The sequence below is a fragment of the Heloderma suspectum genome, chromosome 16, assembly GCF_057233095.1.
Source record: "Heloderma suspectum isolate Gila_16-S chromosome 16, 16-S_ref, whole genome shotgun sequence".
Lineage (NCBI taxonomy): Eukaryota > Metazoa > Chordata > Lepidosauria > Squamata > Helodermatidae > Heloderma > Heloderma suspectum.
The window spans coordinates 17,533,229-17,554,625 of record NC_139473.1 but is presented as its reverse complement, the minus strand read 5'-3'; the positions used below and the strand labels follow the sequence as shown (position 1 = coordinate 17,554,625).

The 21,397-nt window shown below is 47.3% G+C and overlaps 1 protein-coding gene across 3 annotated transcripts in view; it reads left to right on the top strand.

The window, feature by feature from the left end:
- COL26A1 (collagen type XXVI alpha 1 chain) overlaps positions 1–21,397 on the top strand; it is a 211,875-nt gene that overhangs the window by 169,125 nt on the left and 21,353 nt on the right. For all 3 annotated transcript variants that reach the window (XM_084823050.1, XM_084823048.1, XM_084823049.1), the window contains exons 5-10: positions 695–848; positions 1,939–2,028; positions 3,170–3,322; positions 14,403–14,495; positions 18,513–18,574; positions 20,513–20,602. In XM_084823050.1, coding sequence (XP_084679176.1) covers positions 695–848; positions 1,939–2,028; positions 3,170–3,322; positions 14,403–14,495; positions 18,513–18,574; positions 20,513–20,602 — 642 coding nt within the window. The remainder of the gene's footprint in view (positions 1–694; positions 849–1,938; positions 2,029–3,169; positions 3,323–14,402; positions 14,496–18,512; positions 18,575–20,512; positions 20,603–21,397) is intronic.

Here is a 21,397-nt window from a genome sequence, read left to right as displayed (position 1 = left end):
GTAACAAAGCATCATGATCTGAGTTCTAAGTGGCTCCTGTCAAGCTTTATGGGACCGTGAGATTGAGGTGAAGATCAGGACTCAGGGTCAAAGCATAGCCTGGGCAGTCAGAGGTTATTACCGAGGGGGTCGTTGTCCAGGAATAAGAGACAGAGGCATGGCTCAGGGTCAATGCCATACTGTGGCTGAGATGGTAGTGCCTTGGCTCTCAACCCCATGGCACCACAGCTCCCCTGAGGAAGACCTGGAGAAGGATTTACAGACCTTCTGTAAGGAAGGATTTACAGTCAGATTTACAGATCCAGGGGAGAACGTTTGATACCTTATCCCACGCCTGCCTTACCAAAGGACATAGCCATACATGTCCCCAGCCTTGGCAGAAGCCAATGGATAAAAAGGGCCCTGTAAAACCTACAGCCAGCATGGGCCTTGTCAGAGTTTTGTTACTCTGCTGAGACAACTTCCCTCTATAGCTGCAATGGTGGGGAGAGCTCCAGGAGCTGTTCATGGTCCTGTACTGCTTCAAAGAACTTGATATGCCTTTGCTTGATCTCACTCTACCTATCTTGGCCTGTCCAGAAAAGACTTGGCCTGTGTCCACTTCCCTTGTGAGCCTGAACCCAAGTGAATCAAGATAGGGAGACCTGTGGGACTGCACATGATCTGCTTTAATTGTTCTGCGTTTTGCATCCAGATCCTCCTGCTTGAGGCTGCAGAGCGAGCTCCGCCTTCAGAGAATGACCTGCCAATGGTGAGGACAACAGCCACGTGGTATGATGACTTGGTGCCGGATGCCATTCCTCTAGCCAACCCAGGGACTGCACTGAGAAAACCGATGGGACCTGCTGGTGAGCATATTGCATGGTATTCTCTTCTTGGCCATCATGGTGCAGGAGAGATGGGAAAATCAGTCGATTTGTAGTCTGTGTCATGTTCGGATGTATTTATTCATAAACCCGTTCCATCCTTTATTTGCATCGTCCTCCTCCTCCTTCCTCTTTCTCTTCTTCTTCCTCTTGCTCTTCTTCTTCCTCCTCCTCCTCCTCCTCCCAACCAAGAAAGAGATCTTGGGGTTGTGGTGGACAGCTCGATGAAAATGTCAACCCAGCGTGCAGCCTCTGTACAAAAGGGAAACTCCATGGTAGCCATAATTAGAAGAGGAACTTAGAATAAAACTGCCAATATCATACAAATCTATGGTGCGGCCACACTTGGAATACTGTGTACAGTTCTGGTCACCACACCTAAAAAAGGATATAGTAGAGCTGGAAAAACTGCAGAAAAGGGCAGCTAAAATGATCGAGGGGCTGGAGCATCTCGCCTATGAGCGAAGGTTACAACAGCTGGGTTTGTTTGGCTTGGAAAAAAGGAGGGTCAGGGGAGACATGACAGAGGTGCAGAAAATTATGCATGATGCGGAGGATGTGGATAGGGAGACATTTTTCTCCCCCTCTCAAAATACTAGAACCTGGGGTCATCCCATGAAGCTGGTTGGTGGGAGATTCAGGACAGATCAAAGGAAGGATGTTTTCACACAGTGCAGAGTCAAACTATGGAACTCACTACCACAGGATGTAGTGATGGCCACCCATTTGGATGGTATTAAAAGGGGGTTGGACAAACTCCTGGAGGAGAAGGCTATCAATGGCTACTAGTCGTGATGGCGATGTGCTACCTCCAGCCCCAGAGGCAGTGAGCCTATGTGCACCAGTTGCTGGGGAACATGGGTGGGAGGGTGCTGTTGCACTCATGTCCTGCTTGTGTGTTTCCCAGTCGACAGCTGGTTGGCCACTGTGTGAACAGAATGCTGGACTAGATGGACCCTTGGTCTGATCCAGCAGGGCTCTTCTTACGTTCTTATGTTCCCACCATTCCATAGGCATGGCTGCTTATCCTTTGTGGCAAAAGATTCAAATGTTTGTGCTTGGATATTTGCAGGGTTACCCGGACCAGTCGGGAAACCGGGACCGGCAGGCCCGAAAGGCGAAAAGGGAGAGACTGGAGAAAGGGGGCCACCTGGACCACCAGGTGAGATTTTGGAGGAAGTAGCTGAAGTTATGAGAGATACGAACTGCTAGCTAATTATGTCAGCCTCCCCCAACCTGGTGCCTTTCAGATGGGCTGGGGCACAACTCCCATCATCCCTAGCAAACATGCTGGCTGAGGACGATGGGCATTGCATCCCAACCCATCTGGAGGGCACCAGGTTGGGGAAGGCTGCATTATGTTATGACTCTTGGAACCTGGCTATTTGTTCCAGTTGCCGGGTAAGAGCTCTGTCCGTTGAGAATTTTGAAGGCTTCACCACTTATAAATCACACAATATGCAGACTAAAGGAGGAGCTATTAGGTGCCTTCTCCATCCATTGGTTATCTACCCGTACCTCTCACCTGTGGAAAGCTAGAACTTCCCGGGGGGGGGGGGGGCTTGTCTGGGCGCATTTCGACCTGACAAGTCCATCAGTGGGAAAAATTAGAAGCCGTAATTATAGCCCTTAGCAGAACAATCAATTCATATGATTAAATTCTTAAAATGGAACCTCTTGAGAGTCAAGTCAAAACGCGGCTGGGTTTGGATATCTTGCGTCAGTATAACCTTTTTGGGGAAACCAGTATTGCCACTACGATTGTATGCGAAACATTGGACTGTTAATTCATTGCTCTTTTAAGGTTTTTATATGATGTATCTGTTATTTTAAAATATTTATTTATTTATTGCATTTATATCCCGCCCTTTTTCCTCCTAAGGAACCCAAGGTGGCATTCATAATCCTCCCCCTCTCCATTTTATCCTCAGAACAACAACCCTGTGAGGTAGGTTGGGCTGAGAGTCTGTGACTGGCCAAAAGTCACCCAGGGAGTTTCCATGGCCCAGTGGGGACCAGAACCCGGATTTCCCGGCCCCACTCCAACACTCTTGCCACTACGCCACGCTGCCTCTCTTTTTAAGCTTAGTATGTTGCATTAGTCATTGTTTTAACATTTGTTTTATCGTGGTTACATTTTATCCCTATAAGCTTCCTCACTTTTGCCTTGCTTCTCTGTTGAGTGTGGGTAAGGACAGAACCATTATTGGTAATTGTTTAACGAAAAGCTTGAGGTTCAGATACACCCTCAGTGCTTCCAACAGCACGAGAAATCCCTAATGTGTCTTTGTTCTGAATTCCAGGGCTGCTTGGATCTCCAGGACCCCGGGGATATCCCGGTGAAACTGGGATTCCTGGACCGCCGGGGCCTCCGGGCCCACCAGCATCCCCAGGCCTCCCGTTAACATTTCAACAAGGAGTCTTGTACTCGCTGCAGCCCAGTGCGGAAAAAGAAAGTAGGTCTTCTTACGCTGGGAATGGGACCTACTTTGTTTATTTGTTTAGTTATTTAGTTATTTCTATACCGCCCAGTAGCCGAAGCTCTCTGGGTGGCCCAAAAAAATTAAAACCACAAGGTGCAGCATAAAACAATACAAAATATGAAAGCGTAAAACCACAATATCACAGTACAACCAGAATAAAAGCTGGCCGCAATGCAGAGATTTCAAATACAGATTTAAAACACCAGAGCTAAAAGATTAAGAAGCTAAAATGCTAAAACACTGGGAGAATAAAAAAGGTCTTCACCTGGCGCCGGAAGGAGAACAACAAAGTTGCCAGGCGAACCTCTCTAGAGAGCTCATTCTGCAGGCGGGGGGCCACAGCAGAAAAGGCCCTCCTCCTGGTAGCCACCATCCTCACTTCCTTTGGCAGGGGCTTACAGAGAAGGACCCCTGAGGATGATCTTAGGGTCCAGGCAGGCACACATAGGGGGAGGCGATCCTTCAGATAACCTGGCCCCAAGATGTTTAGCTTGGGGCTGTTCAACTACATGGCAGACCAAAAGCTTAAGCTGAGGGACAGCAGAGAGGAATCCTTTCCTCCTCTACTTTTTTTTTACTTTTCAAAATAGCTCTTGTCCTCCAGCTGCTTTTTGGAGGGTGGATGGGGGGAAGATAAAGTTATCAGCTGCCTTTAGCCTTAGCCTCATCAAATGCCCCCTCCTCTTCCTCTTACAGCAGGGGTGCAGAATGTGAGCCCACCTCCAGTTCTTGGACTCCAAATCTCATCAACCCCTGCTGGCATGGCCAATGGTCAGGGATGATGGAAGTTGTAGTTCTACCAAATCACATTCCCCATATCTTAGAGGGCAGCCCCCTAATCTCTTTTAAAGGTATGCAGGGGCTACATCCTTCTCTGCTCTCTTGCAAAAAATAAAATATCCCCGCCCTTTCCTAGTCTACTGCCCCCATAGAAGCAGTCTGAAGGCTACCAAGATGATCTGAAGGGGAAAGAAGTTCCCCCTACTGTTGCTGGCCATGCTGTTGATGCTGTACGGATGGGATGCCCGAGACCAAATTCTCCCCTTTCCACAGCAAACCACCTCTGGCTGGAGGCAGATACGGCAGGAGAGTAGGGATTTATGGGGAATTCATTTCAGTTCATTTTTGATCAGGATTCGCCCAGTTTGCAACATCCAGACTGAATCGGAGGCAATCTGCAGTTGAAGTCTATACATTTCCGATCTTGCAGTGTGATTTGCAAAGCAAAAAAGAAGTATTCAACAGCATGCATGCATTTGAAAAATGCACATGAAAACATACATCCCTTTGAAAGTGCACACAAATATGCTTTAATCAATGGGAGAAGAATGCGTGCATTGCAAAGAGGCACACAATTGATGCGTACATTTGGAAAAATACGCACGAAAATATGCATGGTTTTTCATGCAAAAAGAACAGAACAAAGCTCGCACTCTAATATGAACTCGAGTTGGAATGAGCTTCGAGACACAATTCAGGATACTTTGGTGAGCTTGGTTTTGCTGATTCAGCCATCCCTGCAGGAGTGCGAAGAACCTGTCCTCTCTCCACCCACCTTTCCCCAACCTGCTTGAGTCACTGCTAGGGACTGCTGCCATGCTGCTAGGGGTTTTGCAAGGCCTGGGCCCCCCGTCTGTTTTCCATGGCCCAATCTGTTCCACACAGCCATTCAGGGGGCCATTTGCAAGGGAGATAGCAGCAGGGCAGGAAATTGCGCTTCCCACATGCTGAAACAGTGCCCCCCCCCTGCAAAAAAAATCTCCCCCTGTATGGCAGTTAAGCTTAGGAAAAAATGTTTTCCATTGGTTTGGAATGAACTGGGTCAGGGTGCAAATTATTTATTTTATTTGAGATGATTTGGATGAGAAATGGATCGGCTAGCTTTGCCCCCTGTGAAATTTAAATACATCCTGGGAATCATTTCTAAGTCTGCATATAAAGACATAAATTGGCATATGCAGATTTTATGCAAATTTGTATCCTATGGGCCTGGCACCTCAATCTTTTAGGGCGCAATCTTATGCATGTTTAGACCGAAAAAGGCCTACAATCCTATGTATGTTTAGACCAAAATAAAGGCCTACAATCCTATGCATGTTTAGACCGAAAAAAGGCCTACAACTCTCAGCATTCCCCAGCCAGCATAGGATTACGCCCTTAAGTGCCTCGCAAAGTCTCTGCATGCGGCAAATCTGATATGAACTCGAGTCAGAGGGAGCTTCAAGATGCAATACAGAATACTTTGTCGAGGTCACATTTTGCTGATTTGCCATTCCTACAGGCCAGTAAAGAACCTGTCCTCTCTCCACAAAAACAGCTTGGGGAGTCTTTTTGCAATTATGGTGGGAGTACAAATCCATTCAGACCTATTGGTTCCAGACTTTAGGGGCCATTTCTCAAATAATGGTTGCTAGCCAAAATCTTGATCCTTTGCATCTCTGAATGTATCAGATGAGAACTCCTCATCCATTATCAGATGTCTTCTTATCAGCCTTCTCTTAACTGCCAAGTTTCTGCTTGCTTGCTAGAAAGCATGCAATTCCAGCAATTAAGGAATGGCTAATCAAAGTTCTGGAGTTCCACAAAATGGACACGTTGACAGAAAAGGGACATATAAGAAATGGACTCAGCTCTCCGGTTGAGTGTGGCGAGAAACAGATTGCGCTGATTGTGTGTTAGATGCATTGCGATTACATGAGAACTGGAAGGAATATTTTTTATTGTGACTTTATCTTTTGGAAAGCACAAATGAGCAATATTTATTTATTACATTAAATACAGCTGGAACCGAATTTAGCGCTGAACTGAACAACCCTGAATTCTCGTATTAGTGCAAACCTTCCCCAACCTGGTGCCCTCCGGATGTTTTGGATCACAACTCCCACTATCCCTGAACATTGGCCATGCTGGCGGGGGTTGCTGGGAGTTGTAGTCCAATAATCTGGAGAACTGAAAAAAGTTGTATTAGTATATGGAAGTGTGAAAGGTCTGTACCTCATTAATTCATTCTACTTCTATACCGCCCCATAGCTGAAGTTCTCTGGGCGGTTCACAAAAATTAAAAAACATTAAAATACATTATATAAAATATAAAAAACCATTCACATAATGACATAAAACAAATAACACACACAACAACAACAACATATATCTAAACCAATTTAAAACAATTAGCCAGAGACAATCAAGAGACTCATTCTACGCTGCCAAATGCCTGAGAGAAGAGGGCAGTTTTAATGTGGTGCCAACAAGATGACAATGTTGGTGCCAGGCAGACCTCATCAGGGAGATTATTCCATAAATGGGGAGTCACCACTGAAAAAGCCCTCTCCCTTGTTGCTGCCCTCCGAGCCTCCCTTGGAGGAGGCTCCTGGAGGAGGGCCTTAGATGCAGAGCAAAGGGTACAGGTCGGTTCATCCCAGGAGAGGCATTCTGTCAGGTACTGTGTTCCCAAGCCATGTAAGGCTTTATAGGTCAAAACCAGCACTTTGAATTGGGCTCGGAAGCATATAGGCAGCCAGTGCAAGCGGGCCAGAATTGGTCTTATATGTTCACACCTTCTGATCCCTGTTATCAGTCTGGCTGCCACATTTTGCACGAGCTGCAGCTTCCGAACCGTCTTCAAAGGCAGCCCCACGAAGAGCGCATTGCAGTAGTCTAACTTCGATGTTACCGGAGCATAGACAACTGAAGCCAGGCTATCCCTGTCCAGACAGGGGCATAGCTGGGCCACCAACCAAAGTTGGTAGAAGGCACTCCGTGCCACTGAAGACACCTGAACCTCAAGTGACAAAGATGGCTCCAGGAGGACCCCCAGGCTATGAACCTGCTTCTTCAGGGGGATTGCAACCCCATCCAGAACAGGTTGAGCACCCTCCATCCAGTCAGCATTGTACCTCATACAATGGCACTTAATTTCCTCACCTCTACAAGAATTCTTGCCCTCCTGGCAACTCTGACGAGAGACGAGCAGATTTCCTCATCCTGTTCCATTTTCCCATTATCATCCAGTCTGCCCAATGTTCGGCTCTACCTTTCTTCCAATTATCAGGGAGAATTTCTAAACCTAATTCCGGATTTGGCATACACACAGTTTCAATTCATATCCGGGTTGCTGATGAACATGAGTGTGCATGTGCATTGATGGAAACACAGCACAAAAGGGCATCTGGCGTGCATCAGCAAGCTTGATGTTCATTCCTGTCTTTTTTTCTACTGAAGTTACCCCTGCACACAAGGTTCTTTTCTTTTGCACTGGGATTTATCAGTATACACATACTGTGCACATCAGAAACCTGGACATGGAGGAAAAACAAGTTGATGAATGGAAGGGAAAGCTGTGACGAAGGACATAAATGCAGCAGTCCATATAAAGTCTGGAAGTAAAAAAATGGATTTCTGCTCTGGAAATAAGGCCATGTAATTTGGAGCTCCCAAATCCAGGGAGAATTTGGATGACGAGGGGAGAGAGGATTTCATAAGCATCCCTAATGCTCAGTATGTGAGCTATTTGTTTAGCAAGCTTCTTTAGAGTAGGCCACCTACATTTTATCTCCTGCTTGCTGGTGCTACACTCCAGGAATTAAAGTGCTGTAGTAACAACAGGAGGTTCATAAGTGTAAGATGGTTCTTGTTAATTAATCATCTCTCTCTCCTGGAGGTGGAGGGACTGGATGTATTTTTAATCTGCTGAAGACTTGAACAGCCATGCTCCATAGTAAATTATTTAGACAGGAGAGAATCAATTGCGGTTCAGTACACAGATTTTCTGGCAAAAATTGGGAGTGAGAGAGCAGATCTCTCACGGCCATTTTGCATGGCGGATTTTTTCAGCCTGGCTTCTTAAGGCGGCATAGCTATTCATTGGATATTTATTCATCTTTCCCCAGGTGTGGACATTTATTTAACCGAAATGGCACCTCCGACACCAGGGAGGGAGTTAGCAGCAAGCTTGGGGAAGCCCACATTTTGCAGAAGCACAAAAATACTGTAGAACCCCCCCCCCCCGAATTAGGAACACACACCCCTGAATAGCTCAGTGAGGTGGCCGCTTACATATTGCCAAAAAAGAGGAAATGAATCACCATAAAAAAGGCATAGATTTGTATAATATTTGAATGTTAGGCAAAATTAGGAAAGGAATGGAGAATAAAACTGCCAATACCAAATATGCCCGTATACAAATCTATGGTGTGACCATGCTTAGAATACTGTGTCCAGTTCTGGTCACCACACCTAAAAAAGATATTGTAGAGCTGGAAAAAGTGCAAAAAAGGGCAGCTAAAAGGCTCAATGGGGCTGCCTGGAGCATCTCCCCTATGAGAAAAGGTTACAACAGCTGAGATTGTTTAGCTTGGAAAAAAGGAGGGTCAAGGGAGACATGATAGAGATGTACCAAATGATGCCTGGTGTGGAGGAAGTGGATAGGGAGACATTTTTCTCCCTCTCTCAAAAAACTAGAACCCAGCAGGGTCCTCCCATGAAGCTGATGGGTGGGAGATTCAGGACAGATCAAAGGAAGGACGTCTTCACACAGCACAGAGTCAAACTATGGAATTCCCTACCACAGGATGTGGTGATGGCCACCCATTTGGATGGCTTTAAAAGGGGATTGGACAAATTCATAGACGAAAAGGCTATCAGTGGCTACTAGTCTTGAAGGCTATGTGCGATCTCCAGAACCAGACACAGTGAGCCTATGTACACCAGTTGCTGGGGAACATGGGCAGGAGGGTGCTGTTGCACTCACATCTTGCTTGTGGGTTTTCTGTTGAACAGCCGGTCGGCCACTGTGTGAACAGAATGCTGGACTAGACAGACCCTTGGTCTGATCCAGTGGGGCTCTTCTTAGGTTCTTAATATGTTAATTTTTATATAGAGGCAAAGTGAGAAAGAATGGTGATAATTTAAATAGAAATACTATAACGGGGAAGACTCTGACCATGGCCGCCATGCCTGCTCAGTCTGCTGTCCCTGAGCTAACTGTGGGTGGACAACTTCAAGGCCCATCTGCCTGCCCTCATTTCTTAGGGCTCTCTATTTGTAGACTGGACTCGGACTGGACAGCCCTTCAAATAGAGGACACCTTCAAACAGAGGACTGTCCTCTGGCAACCCTTGAAACAGTGGAATGTCCTCTGTAAAGTAGACCACCTGGTCACCCTAAATTTGTTCAGTGACCATGGAAGGCTGTCTGACTAGGTGGTGGTACAATGGAGTATCCTTGAAGGGGCATGGCTAACTGGCTAGCATGCTGAACAGGAGCATTCTATTTATTTATTTTCATTTCTACACTGCACAATGGGCGAAGCTCTCTGGGCAGATCACAAAAATTAAAACCACAAGGCGCAGCATAAAACAATATAAAATATGAAAGCTTAAACCACAACATAACAATGCAACCAGAATAAAACCTAGCAGCAATGCAGAAATATAAAATACAGATTTAAAACACCAGAGCTAAAAGACTAGGAAGCTAAGGGCGTAGTCCTATCTAGATAGGTGGCTGCCTCCGAACTCGGAGGAAACCGCCTATCCAAAGCAGGGCAGGAGAAGCATGGAGGGGATCGTTCCCTCCGCGCTTCTCCTGCCCTGCTTTTTCTGCTTGTCAGCTGATTGCAGCTGTGTAGCCGCAGGAGGACGGAGCGGGGAAGGAGGCTGCTATACGACACGTTGGATGTGTCGTACAGGCATTTCCGCCCTCCCTGCCCCAGAATGCCCCCAGCCACGCCCCTTTCCGGCCCCCCCGCAGAGGGTGGGGCTGTTCCGTGCTGCCTCCGAGGCAGTGCGGAAGTGGGGGGAAGTTGGTTATCCGGGGAACAGCATATCCTATGGCTGTCTAGCCGCTGTCTAGCAGCCATAGGATCGCTCCCTAGAATGCTAAAATACTGGGAGAATAAAAAGGTCTTCACCTGGCCCTGGAAGGAGAACAGCTACACTGCAACTTTTTGTTGCAGTCCCCACGCTAAGTGTCATTATTGTTGTTGTTATGATGATGATGTATTACATGTCTATACCGCTCCATAGCTGAAGCAACAAACCCAGCAATAAAACCAGCAAAAAACAGAAGATACAGCAAAAAAACCCACCAGTAATAAAAACAGCAAAAATTGCACCCACAGCAATCATATCAGGAGAAGGGCAGAGTAAAATAATATGTTTTCAAGGCTTTCTTAAAAGCCTGCAGTGATGCAGCTTGGCAGACCCCTGATGGCACCTTATTCCAGAGGTGTGGGGCCACTGCAGAGAAGGCCCTCTCACGTGTGGTCACCCACCTTACTGCTCTCACAGGTGGGCAAATGAAGAGGGCCCCTCTTGCTGATCTTAAAGTGCTGATCTTATGGCTGATGGGAGAAGCCATTTCTCAAGTACAGCCTTCTCCAAGCTTGTGCCCTCTAGATGTGTCGGGCCCCAACTCCCAGAATCCCCCAGCCAGCTGGCTGGGGGATTCTGGGAGTTGGGGCCCGACACATCTGGAGGGCACCAGGTTGGGGAAGGCTGCGCCAGTAGCTAACGGAAACGGACTTTGCAAAGCATTCCTTTGCTTCACGGAGCACCTCCAAAACCCGATGAGCTGGAATTCCAAGCTGCCGACAGCAGAGGGAAGCAGAGCCCAGCAAAAGACTATGTGGGCTTCCAAGAGGATAGAGCTGACCAATTTCTCCGCTTTGCCCAGGTTGCACCTATCTGACTTGTTTCCTCACCAGAACAGCTTCCCGCTGGCAGTGTTTACCTAGAGAAAAGTACTTTTTTCAGTCTTCGTTGTAGGCCAAAGTGGAAGTGGGCCAAACTGTGCAGCTACGACGTCTTGATGCCAGCCGCTGGTAGACACAAACCACAAACATCCCCGGTCCTGGGCTGGAGGCTGCTTCTTGTTCAAGCCAGTGCTTCTCCCTCAAAAATGTGTGGTCTTTGGGGGGCTCAGACATTTTCACTGGCTCTTCGCTTTGTCCCTGTGTCTTCACTCTGACTCTACACACTACAGTGCTGGTGTGAATCTCCTTTTTTAACCTTACCCCACCCCACTAGTAAAAATATCCTCTACAAGTGGTAAAAAAAAAGCAGGGTGGCTAGGTGTCCTCTTTTACAGAGAACCATCCTCCGAAGGGCTGTCCAGTCCAGTCCGAACCTGGTTTAAAGTTAAAGAACTGTTGCCCATCACCAGTTACACTAGCAGGCTGAGCAGGAAGACACACAGGTATTTATTTATTACATTTATATGCCGCCTTTGTACCTCTTGCAAGGAACCCACAGAAGCTTACATGATCCTCCTCTCCATTTTACCTTCACAACAACCCTGTGAGGTAGGTGAGGCTGAGAGTCAGTGACTGGCCCAAAGTCACCCGATGTGCCGAGTGGGGACTAGAACCCGGATCTCCCAAGTCCCGGTCCAACACTCTAACCACTGCACCACACTGGCTCTCCGGGTAATTGGAAAAAGGTTACCTGGTCACAGTCTTCCACACTACGGAGAGATGTATTTCTATTTGGATTATAATAATTATTTCTAAATTTGCATCTATACATACACATTAACCTATCCAGATGTTATGAAAATCACTGTCGTCTTCTGCCCTTTGGGGGGATGATGCGTTTAAGAATTTTGGCAATTCTTAAGTGGCCACCCTACAAGAAGAAGGCTGGTGCTGGTGTAGAATACGTATAGCTGGGGTTTTCAGTGTGCCCGCAGGCACCTCTCTTCACTCTCACCAAGTTTCCCACCCCTCCTGATTTTTATTTGATTTCTTAAGATTTCTTTTAATTAAAAAAAAATAACTGGGAGGCTGGCATGCCGCAAAGCAAAGTATGTCTCCAGCGCCATCTTTATTTCCAAGAATACCTCTGGGGCCTTTGTCTCTGAGCATCAACAGTTGTGTGAAAGGAGTGTTGGAGCAGAAAACTCTTGGGTTCAAAAGAGTGGTTTTGTGTTTTGGAGCTCAGAACCCTCCTCTGCCTATACTTTGGTTTTTGGGCAGGTTACTTTTCTCTTAGTCACACGAGTTTGCCTTCTGGGAAAAGGGTGTTTTGTGACCAGCCATGCCCACCATGGCAGCCATTTTGTTATATTTATTTATTTATTTATTTATTTATTTCATTTCTAGACCGCCCAATAGCTGAAGCTCTCTGGACGGTTCACAAAAATTAAAACCACAAAGCACAGCATAAAACAATATAAATATGAAAGCTTAAAACCACAATATCACAGTACAACCAGAATAACACCTAGCAGCAATGCAGAGATTTAAAATACAGATTTAAAACACCAGAGCTAAAAGACTAGGAAGCTAAAATGCTCAAATACTGGGAGAATAAAAAGGTCTTCACCTGGTGCTGGAAGGAGTACAACGTAGGTGCCAGGCGAACCTTTCTAGGGATCTCATTCCACAGCCAGGGGGCCACAGCAGAAAAGGCCTTTTTGTTGAAGTGCCCACAACAGTCCTTCAGCATTTTAAATGTGCCCACTGACCCAAAAGAGTGGGGGACCCCTGACATATGGACACCTTGTCCTATACTAACCCATGAAGGCAAGCATCTTCTAAAAAAGAGCGGTTTTGGTAGGGAAGAAGCCTTCATTTCTAAATGAGCAATCTACTTGATCGGATCTGTTTGAAAGTTTGTTTATTTTTAAGGATGATTCCAAAATACTCCTCATCCAAATCCCCCCACCCCCCAATTTTGGAGTTCCAAATCACTTGGCAGAAGTTATGCACTAGGAATTCTCTATTTTACTTTATTCTATTTTGTTTTATTTAATTTGTTATTTATTTTTTTTATTTAACCGACATGCATTAGGAATCCTACATTTGCTCTGTTTTGCTGCAGCTTTCAGTTCCTCCTACCACATTACTGAAGGGCATGTGCAAAATGATAAAACTCTGTAAAAATCCATGTTGATACAATCATATGTCTGGTAGCAAAAAAGGTTATTTTATCGTTCGATGTTTTACCAATAGCTGCATGTGTATTTTTGATAAAACACTGCCCCAAAAGCAGTTTTGATAGAAACGTACATATGGTTGTAAGAAGATTCTTTTCGTGTGGTGCTTTACCAATGCACAGGACGCCTGTGCACAGCAGTTGCACACTGCACAAAAAAAATCTAGATGCAATCACAATGTATGACTATGTCAAGATTGCTATTTTGCAATGATTTCTCGGTGCACACTTGCACATTCGTAGCACAGAGGAGCAGGGCAAAAGATGCGAGTGACAATTTTGGGATTCATTATGGAAATTCTTCTACTTAAGCTAGAATTCAGAAGGAGCAGGATGCAGGGCAGAACAAACTCACAGAACAGTAAAGGAACTGAATGGGGAAAACACAAGTCATCCATATTTATTATTGATGTAATTGGATATAATCCTCATTTTTGAGTGGCAGGCTCAAGAAGCCTGGAGAAGAGAAAGTTAAAAGGCATGACAGCAATCTTCAAACATATGAAGTCATAGAATCATAGAATAGTAGGGTTGGAAGGGGTCTATAAGACCATCAAGTCCAACCCCCTGCTCAATGCAGGAGTCCAAGTGCTGTTGCACGGACTTGTTCTCTGTTGGTCTAGAGGGCAGGAGGAGAACCAATGGGTAGAAATGGCAGAGATGTGGATTTCGGCTAAACATTAGAATCCTAACAGTATAAGCTGTTTGACAGCAGAAAAGACTGCCATCGGAGCTGGTGGGTTCTCTTTTGCTGGAGGGATTTAAGCAGAGGCTGGACGGCCATCTGCCAGGGATGCTGTAATGGCAAGAGCCCTTTATTAAGCAGGGGGTTAGATTAGATGACCTCCAGGGTCACTTCCAATTCTGTGATACTATAAGGGCGCAATCTTATGCATGTGCAGACAGAAAACGAGGCCTACAACTCCCAGCATGCCCCAGCCAGCCATGCTGGCTGGGGCATGCTGGGAGTTGTAGGCCTTGTTTTCTGTCTAATCTTGCATAGGATTGCACCTTATTAAGCCTGCTAACAAAATCACCACAGTGCACAAATTGTTTGAGTGATTTCAGAGCTCCTCAGGTACACAGTGATTTCCTCGACTTTTCTCTCTCTCATACAGACGGAGAGACGCAGCTGGCATCCACAGTCATTGACACCATCCTGGCTGGTTTACCGGGACCTCGTGGCGCACCTGGCCCCGTGGGCCTGCCAGGTAATAGAGCTGGTTGAATGAGGCGCAGGAAGACACACCATATTTTTTTAGCTTAAAGCTTTTTCTGCCAGTAACTCAGCCTTAGGAGAGGCATTTCAACTTTGAGAATGGGGGGAAAACCACAGAAAAGTGGGGAAACCACCAAACTTGGCAGTTGGGGGGAAAGGGGCATAGAGATCTGGTGAACCCTGGATTTGATGGGATTATTTGGTAATGATGCCTCCTGTTAGAAAGGCAGTTGGCACAGAAAAGAACAAAAGGCAAAACAGAATGAGTATTTTGACCAGTCCCACCTGCGCACAAGGCTATCTTAGCACAATGAAGGAGACCACAGTCTTCTTCAGTGAAGAAAAGTGTTTTACTCACAAATACTCTTGCATATACAATGCAGGTACAGCGTAGAGTTTTCAAAAGGAGCTTGTTCAGTCCATTTTGTGTTGTATTACACCGGCAGGAGCGAGAGAGCAAATGCACGTGCTCCCAGCAATGGTGGAGGTCAGAGAGAGAGCGGGGGGCGGGGGGAGGAAGGAAGCACAGAAAACCACGCTGTAGGCTATAGAGATCCCAAGGCTCTCTGTGGTCAAACTTCCCAAGAACTCACTGCAACACTGACCCCTTCCTGTAACTTGCAGATGAGGTTGCAATATTCCCAACAAGATTTAACTTGTGGGCCTGGGGATTTGTACCCCTGAATTAGACAGCACAAGGAAGAGAGGGAATGGGAATGAAAATGGTAGCATCTCTTTGAACCACCAGGTCCCCTCTGATATCAGCAACAGAATTCTGTTAGTTAAGAAGCCCTTCCATTAGACTTGTATGCACTTCCCATTTTTAATGTTGATTTAGGAAAAAAAAAATGTCTTAAGTGGTATGTCTGCATGGGAGGCACTCAGAAATGACCTCCCGTCAGGATCGCAAGAGGCTCTTTGCTCTTATTACCACATTCCTCCATTTAGCCTTCAGTTCATTTCATCCCTGGCTTTGATATACAAGGGCTGCATTAATTATTGAGGCTGATTCAATTGCTCTGGTGGGCGTCTTGATGCTCATGGGGTGTTCATCCGAAACAATTAAAGCCAAGTTCGGAAGGAGCTCACATCTATCTCCCCCTCCCCGAAGAACTGCAAATGTAATTAATAGTTGGCGTCTGGAAGAAATTATATCCTCCCCCCGTCCCCAGCAACCCACTGCGCAAGCGGGGTAGAGCCATTAGGAGACAACCCCTTAACAACGTAGCATAGCAAGCGGATCAGCTCAAATGAAGGTTCCCGGTCTGCCAAGCACACAGTTGCTGCATGCCAGGAAGAACTCTTTAAAAACGAGCGCACGCTTGCTAGCAAAGAGACACCGAGAGCCTCTGGTCTGGAGTGGCCAGCTTCTGATCCCAAGAGTTCTTCGGGGCAGCACTGCCGGGGAAGGACGAGCCCAGGAAAAGTTTCGTGCCTTGTGGGTGGAGCCAGGGTAGGGTTGGCGCCCATAGCTCCGAGGTAGAGCCCATGTTCTGCATGCTGAAGCTTCCCAGGTTCAGGCCCAGAATTTCCAGCTAAAAGGATCTGGGCGTAGCAGTGAAGACTGGCGGCTCCTATCTCAGTGGGGCGGTGAATCCGCTCCGGGTTTCAGTCAGAACCAGTCTGAAGGAGAGAGATGGCTCCTCCACGCCTTGGAGAGCTCCTTCAGAGTTCGGACTGGTTCTGTCTGAAACCCGGCGCAGACTCACCACCCCACTGACATTGGCTCTGCCAGCCTCCACTGAGGAGTGGCAAGACCATTAAAGAAATTCTGCCTGGGGCTATGGAGAGCTTCCAGCCATCAAAAGTGGACATTGAGCTAGAAGAAGCAGTGGTCTTACTCGGCGTGAGGTTCGTGCATCAACTCCCCGCTTCAGTTCCTGGCATCTCCAGTTACAGTACATTTAACATATATGTCTGTTTTCCCCTTTGCCTTACAAACGAAGGTGCAGGTGGAATGCATCAGCTGCTTGGAGTTTTCCCTTATAATTCTTCACCTCGACAGATTAAATTTAGTCTCTTTTCCGTAGTCTGAAGAAAGGCTTTGATAAATGCTGCTGCGTATGTCCCTGATTAGTATATAAGATAAAATCCTGCCCTGTTTCATAAAAGTCAGATGTTTTGCCTTTGCCTTTAGCTAGTTTCAGCCGGCACGACCACTTCTCCGCCCTGGCTTTCTGCCATCGTTCCAAGACTTCAGTGTCAGGAGTTCTGCAGTTTTCCAACTTTTAGCTACGACTGTCCAGGCTGCCATCAACCTGAGCACAGTTTCATCCTTGGATGCCACTGTTGCTATATTGTTGACAGGGCCAGTGCTGAGGTCACATGTATGGTTTGACATGTGATATTTGCCATTTCTGAGAATATGATGTTCCAAAACTGTGAAAGAACAGGACACGCCCGCCACACGTGGGTGAGAGCCAGCGTGGCGTAGTGGTGAGAGGGTTGGACCAAGAATTGGGAGATCCGGGTTCTAGTCCCCACTCGGCCATGGAAGCTCACTGGGTGACTTCGGACCATCCACAGGCTCTCAGCCCAGCCTACCTCACAGGGTTGTTGTGTGGATAAAATGGAGGAGGAGAAGGATAATGTCAGCCACCTTGGGTTCCTTGCAAGAGGAAAAAAGGTGGGATATAAATGCAATAAATAAATAAATAATAAATATAAACCTTGCTGATTACATTTGGCTGTCTGTTTCAATTAGAGCTGTGCCCAAAAGCCCTCTCGAACGTTTTTACCCTATTTGTGCGCAGAGAAACGGTGGGGGGGATTTTACCAAATTTCTCCAGGGGGAGGAGAAATTCTCAACCGTTTCTCACAGGCAGGGCTCAGCATTGGCAGGGGTTGTAGCTAGGGATGTACGGACTGTGTAAAATCCACTCCGTCTGTGTTTCACGGACTGTCAGGCGCCTTTTGTTCCGTCGGCCGCTCAGAGACGGATGTGACATTCCCCCCCCATCATGCCGAAAAATACGCAAATAATTACATAAGAGGTTTCGTAAGAATTTACATAAGTTACCTTAGTACGCAGCATTTCGAGTATTGTCCCCCATTCCACTCAACTTTTCCCTAGCAGAAACGTGCATATTTCCCTACGAATAAATATGCGCAAATTTCAGGAAAGTAAAAAAATCATCCAAAAGTCCTCGGACTCCGTGCGGCCTGAGGGGGTCGCTCCACAGCAGATTCTGCAGGTCGGATTCTTAGAAATCCAAGCTCATTTTAGTCCATCTCGAATTTCTCCAGCATCCCTAGTTTGTAGTACAGCTTCTTTCTTTTTTCTTGAGGGGTTCTGGGGCTTTTGTGCTGCAACAGCATCAACTGTGTCAGCAAGATGGCCTCCATTTTGCGTCCAGCACAATGCAGGTGTGTTTGTGTGCGTGCGTGTGTGTGGGGGGCAGGGTTGTGTCCAGCTCCAGGGAGAAGATGGAGCTAATGCTGAGTCAAAATCTGTCCTCCAGTTTCCTCAAAGTTTTCTTCCCCCATGAAAGAGGCTTCCATTGTTCTGCCTCATTCTCAGGGTGTTGTATAATAAATGTTCATGATGTTTTTGAGATTACCTAACCACTGTGAGGTGGCTGAGGGTGCTGTGTGTGTGATTTTTTTTCTTCTATTACACATCTTTCCATGGTTCTGCAGCCTCCCGGGCTGCCTGCGCATCCTGATCTGAAATGGCCCTATGAGAGGAATTACCTCACGATGTGGTAAGGAGGCTACAGGTGGCCAGAGAGATGATTGTACAATGAAAAACAGGACACTTCTGCTCACTCCTCGGCCACCTCCTAAGCAAGATAAGCCCAAGAAACCCAAACCCAGCCCATGAGAATTTCTCCAAAATTTCTTCCCCGTTGAATTTCTTTTCGAAAGCGATTTCTTTTCTATCAGATTGAATGAGAATGGCTGAAAAAAATGTGGGAGAAAATGCCGGCACAGCACTAGTTTCAATATGTAGAGTTCACTCCTTAAAACAATTAATACATCTCTAATTCTCTTCCTTGATTTTCATCAGGGCCACCTGGATCGTCGGGCCCCAAAGGGGCGCCAGGACCTGTTGGGGCACCTGGGCTACAGGTATGCAAACCAACTATCCCCTATCCTCCAACATGTCAAGGTGAAATCAGGAGCAAGCTTGTCACACCACAATCCTCATAGGGATGGCAGAGAATTCCGCCACGGATCTTGGTGAGGCCAAATGCCAGTGCATTCGGCCCCCCGAAATCTGTGGCAGAATGGCCTGCCACTCCCCCACCCCCCTGCGGATCCCCCCCAGGATGAGACTTACCTGGGGCAGATCTTCCGGGTGGCAGCGGCCCCGGCGGCGGCTTCGGCGGCAGCGGCCCCAGTGGCTGGTCTTCCAATATTTACATAGACTAAGATGGCCAAAAATAAGGAATGCAAATGGCAACGGCTGTAGCCGCCGCCATTTGCGTATGCGCGTTTTTTTGTTTTTGTTTTTAAGCCAGACGTGATAGGCTACGTAGGTCTTTACGTAGCCTATCACAGCCGACTACAGGGACGCAAATGGCGGCGGCTACGGCCGCCGCCATTTGCGTCCCTGCTAGCCAGCGGCCGGATGTCCGGCTGCTGGCGGAGCCGGCCAGCGGCTCCGTGGAATCCCCGTGGAGCGGAGCCTGCCAGCCAGGATTCCGGGGGGAGGGACAGAGCACCTCCCCCCCCCAGCGGAACCCGGCGGAGCCAGGTAAGGGGACTTTCGTACATCCCTAAATCCTCACTGCCTCAGTCTCCAGCCTCTGTTGTGCACAACTCAACTTTTTCTCTTGCATGCTACATACTGGTTTTCTCTGCGAAAGTCTCATCTTCCAGCGGTTGAAAGGCCGAGAGGCTGTTTGTTCTTTGGGGCTAAAGACATACTAGAAAACAAGAGCAACCTCATACTGCAAAGCATTTCTCAGCATCTGCTGTGTGTGTGTGGAATGGCAGGAATCTGCACTCTGTAGCGCAGAGATGAAAGCTGGAGTTTCATTTTGGATGGTGCACTGACTCCCCCAAGTAACGTGTAAACAAGCTATGGCGTTCTTCACACGGAGCTTCTATCCTGCGATGGAGATTGCTCCTTCACGGACGTTTTCAGGCTCTTTACATGACGCCATGACCCTCCAGGGCGTCTCCTGCACTAAATGCCCCTTGTTCCGTTTGTAAATAGATCGCAGATCATGAGCTATCAAATTACCCCGTTGTGTTCCGCTTCAGTTTCCTCCGTGAAAAGAGGAAACATAGCAAGCAGAGGAGTGAGATCATTGAAAGAGAATGGGAGACTCAGATATGGGGAGAAGTGGGGGGGAAAGGGGAGGGGGGAAGGGAAGCGCATGAAAAAGGGAGCCATTGTGACCCTGCATTTAAAACAGAAGCAGAAAGGCCCATTTTAAATGCAGGATTTTAGGCTGGTGTAGAGATGCCCTGTGTCGCCACTTAGGGCCATATTCTGTTGATCACAAAATGTTTTATTTTTAAATTTATTTTGTTATTTATTATTACATTGCTATCCCGGCTTTTCTCCTCTTGCAAAGAATCCAAGGCAACCTAAGTGGTTCTCCTCCTCTCTGTTCTATCCTCACAACAAACCTGTGAGGTAGGCCAGGCCAAGAGTCAAAGATTGGGCCAAAGTCACCCAGTGAGTTTCCGGGCTGTGTGGGGACTCGAGCGTGGATCTCCTGAGTCCCAGTACAACTCTCTAACCCAGTGGAGGCTGGTGGCTCCAGTTTCAGAGTGCCAGCGATTCCATTCCGGGTTTTAGTTAGAACCAGCCAGAACTCTAAACGTGCTATCCAAGGTGTTGAACCCATTTTGAGGATAGGGTGCAGCACCTTGGATAGCACCTTTAGAATTCTAACTAAAACCCAGAATGGAATCACTGCCCCACCGAAACTGGAGCCACTGGCCTCCACTGCTCTAACCACTACACCACACTGGCTCTTTCAGTGGCTCTTTTATGGGAACATAACTACCATATATAGCCAATCTCTGTGCCTTCTGTTCAATCCCCCACAGGGCCTACCTGGTTCTCCTGGACAGCCTGGATCAAAAGGTTCTAAAGGAGACCGAGGAGAAAGGGTGAGTCCATCTTCAGGTTTCTGCCTTGCCTTTTTCCAAGTCACAGGGTTCACACAACTCCCCGCACATGTTAAAAATCATGCACGAGGGAGGTGCAGGCAGTGGTGCAGCTGGGCAGTTTAGACCATGTACTTAAGGAACGAACTCAGCGTACGGTAACAGGGCCAGCGTGAAAGGTAGGCATGGTTGGGCACCTGTTGTGGGCCCACACCCCAGCAGGGCCCTACTGACAAGCGTGCCCCTGGACTTGTTCCTCCTCTTCACCACTGCAGCCTGCTTGTTCCCCGGCCTCTTGCTCTGACCCAGACCACGGTGGTGGTGAGAAGATGCCACGGCCTCCTCGCTCACTGGCTCTTTGCCTCTCAAGTAAGCAAGTGGCATCAGTGATGAGAAAGAGGAAAGGGAGCAAGAGCCGCTGGTGACAGAGCAGCGAGAAGGTAGACTCATCGTGGGAGGGAGCCTGTTGAGAATGCTTTGCCGGAGCATCCTCAAAAAGCTGGAGCCAGCAATGACCTTTAGATGGCTGTTTACTTCTGTTGCGAAGCATACAAATAACACTTCTCTTCTCCACTTTCCCCTCAAACCACCATTCCATGCTTTACAACTTCTCCATTCCTAATGTGTGAGAACAGGGGTGGGGAACCACAGGCCTGAGGGCCAAGTTCAGCCCTCCGCAGAGTTCCATACCCCTTCCCGGCCCAACCCCCTTTCCCTATAATCTTGTATAGATGCGTAAATCTTGCACATTATGGCGCCCTTTCTGTAAAATTGGCCTTGGCAAAAAAGGCCGAGCCACTGTTTTTATCCAAAATGGCGGCACAG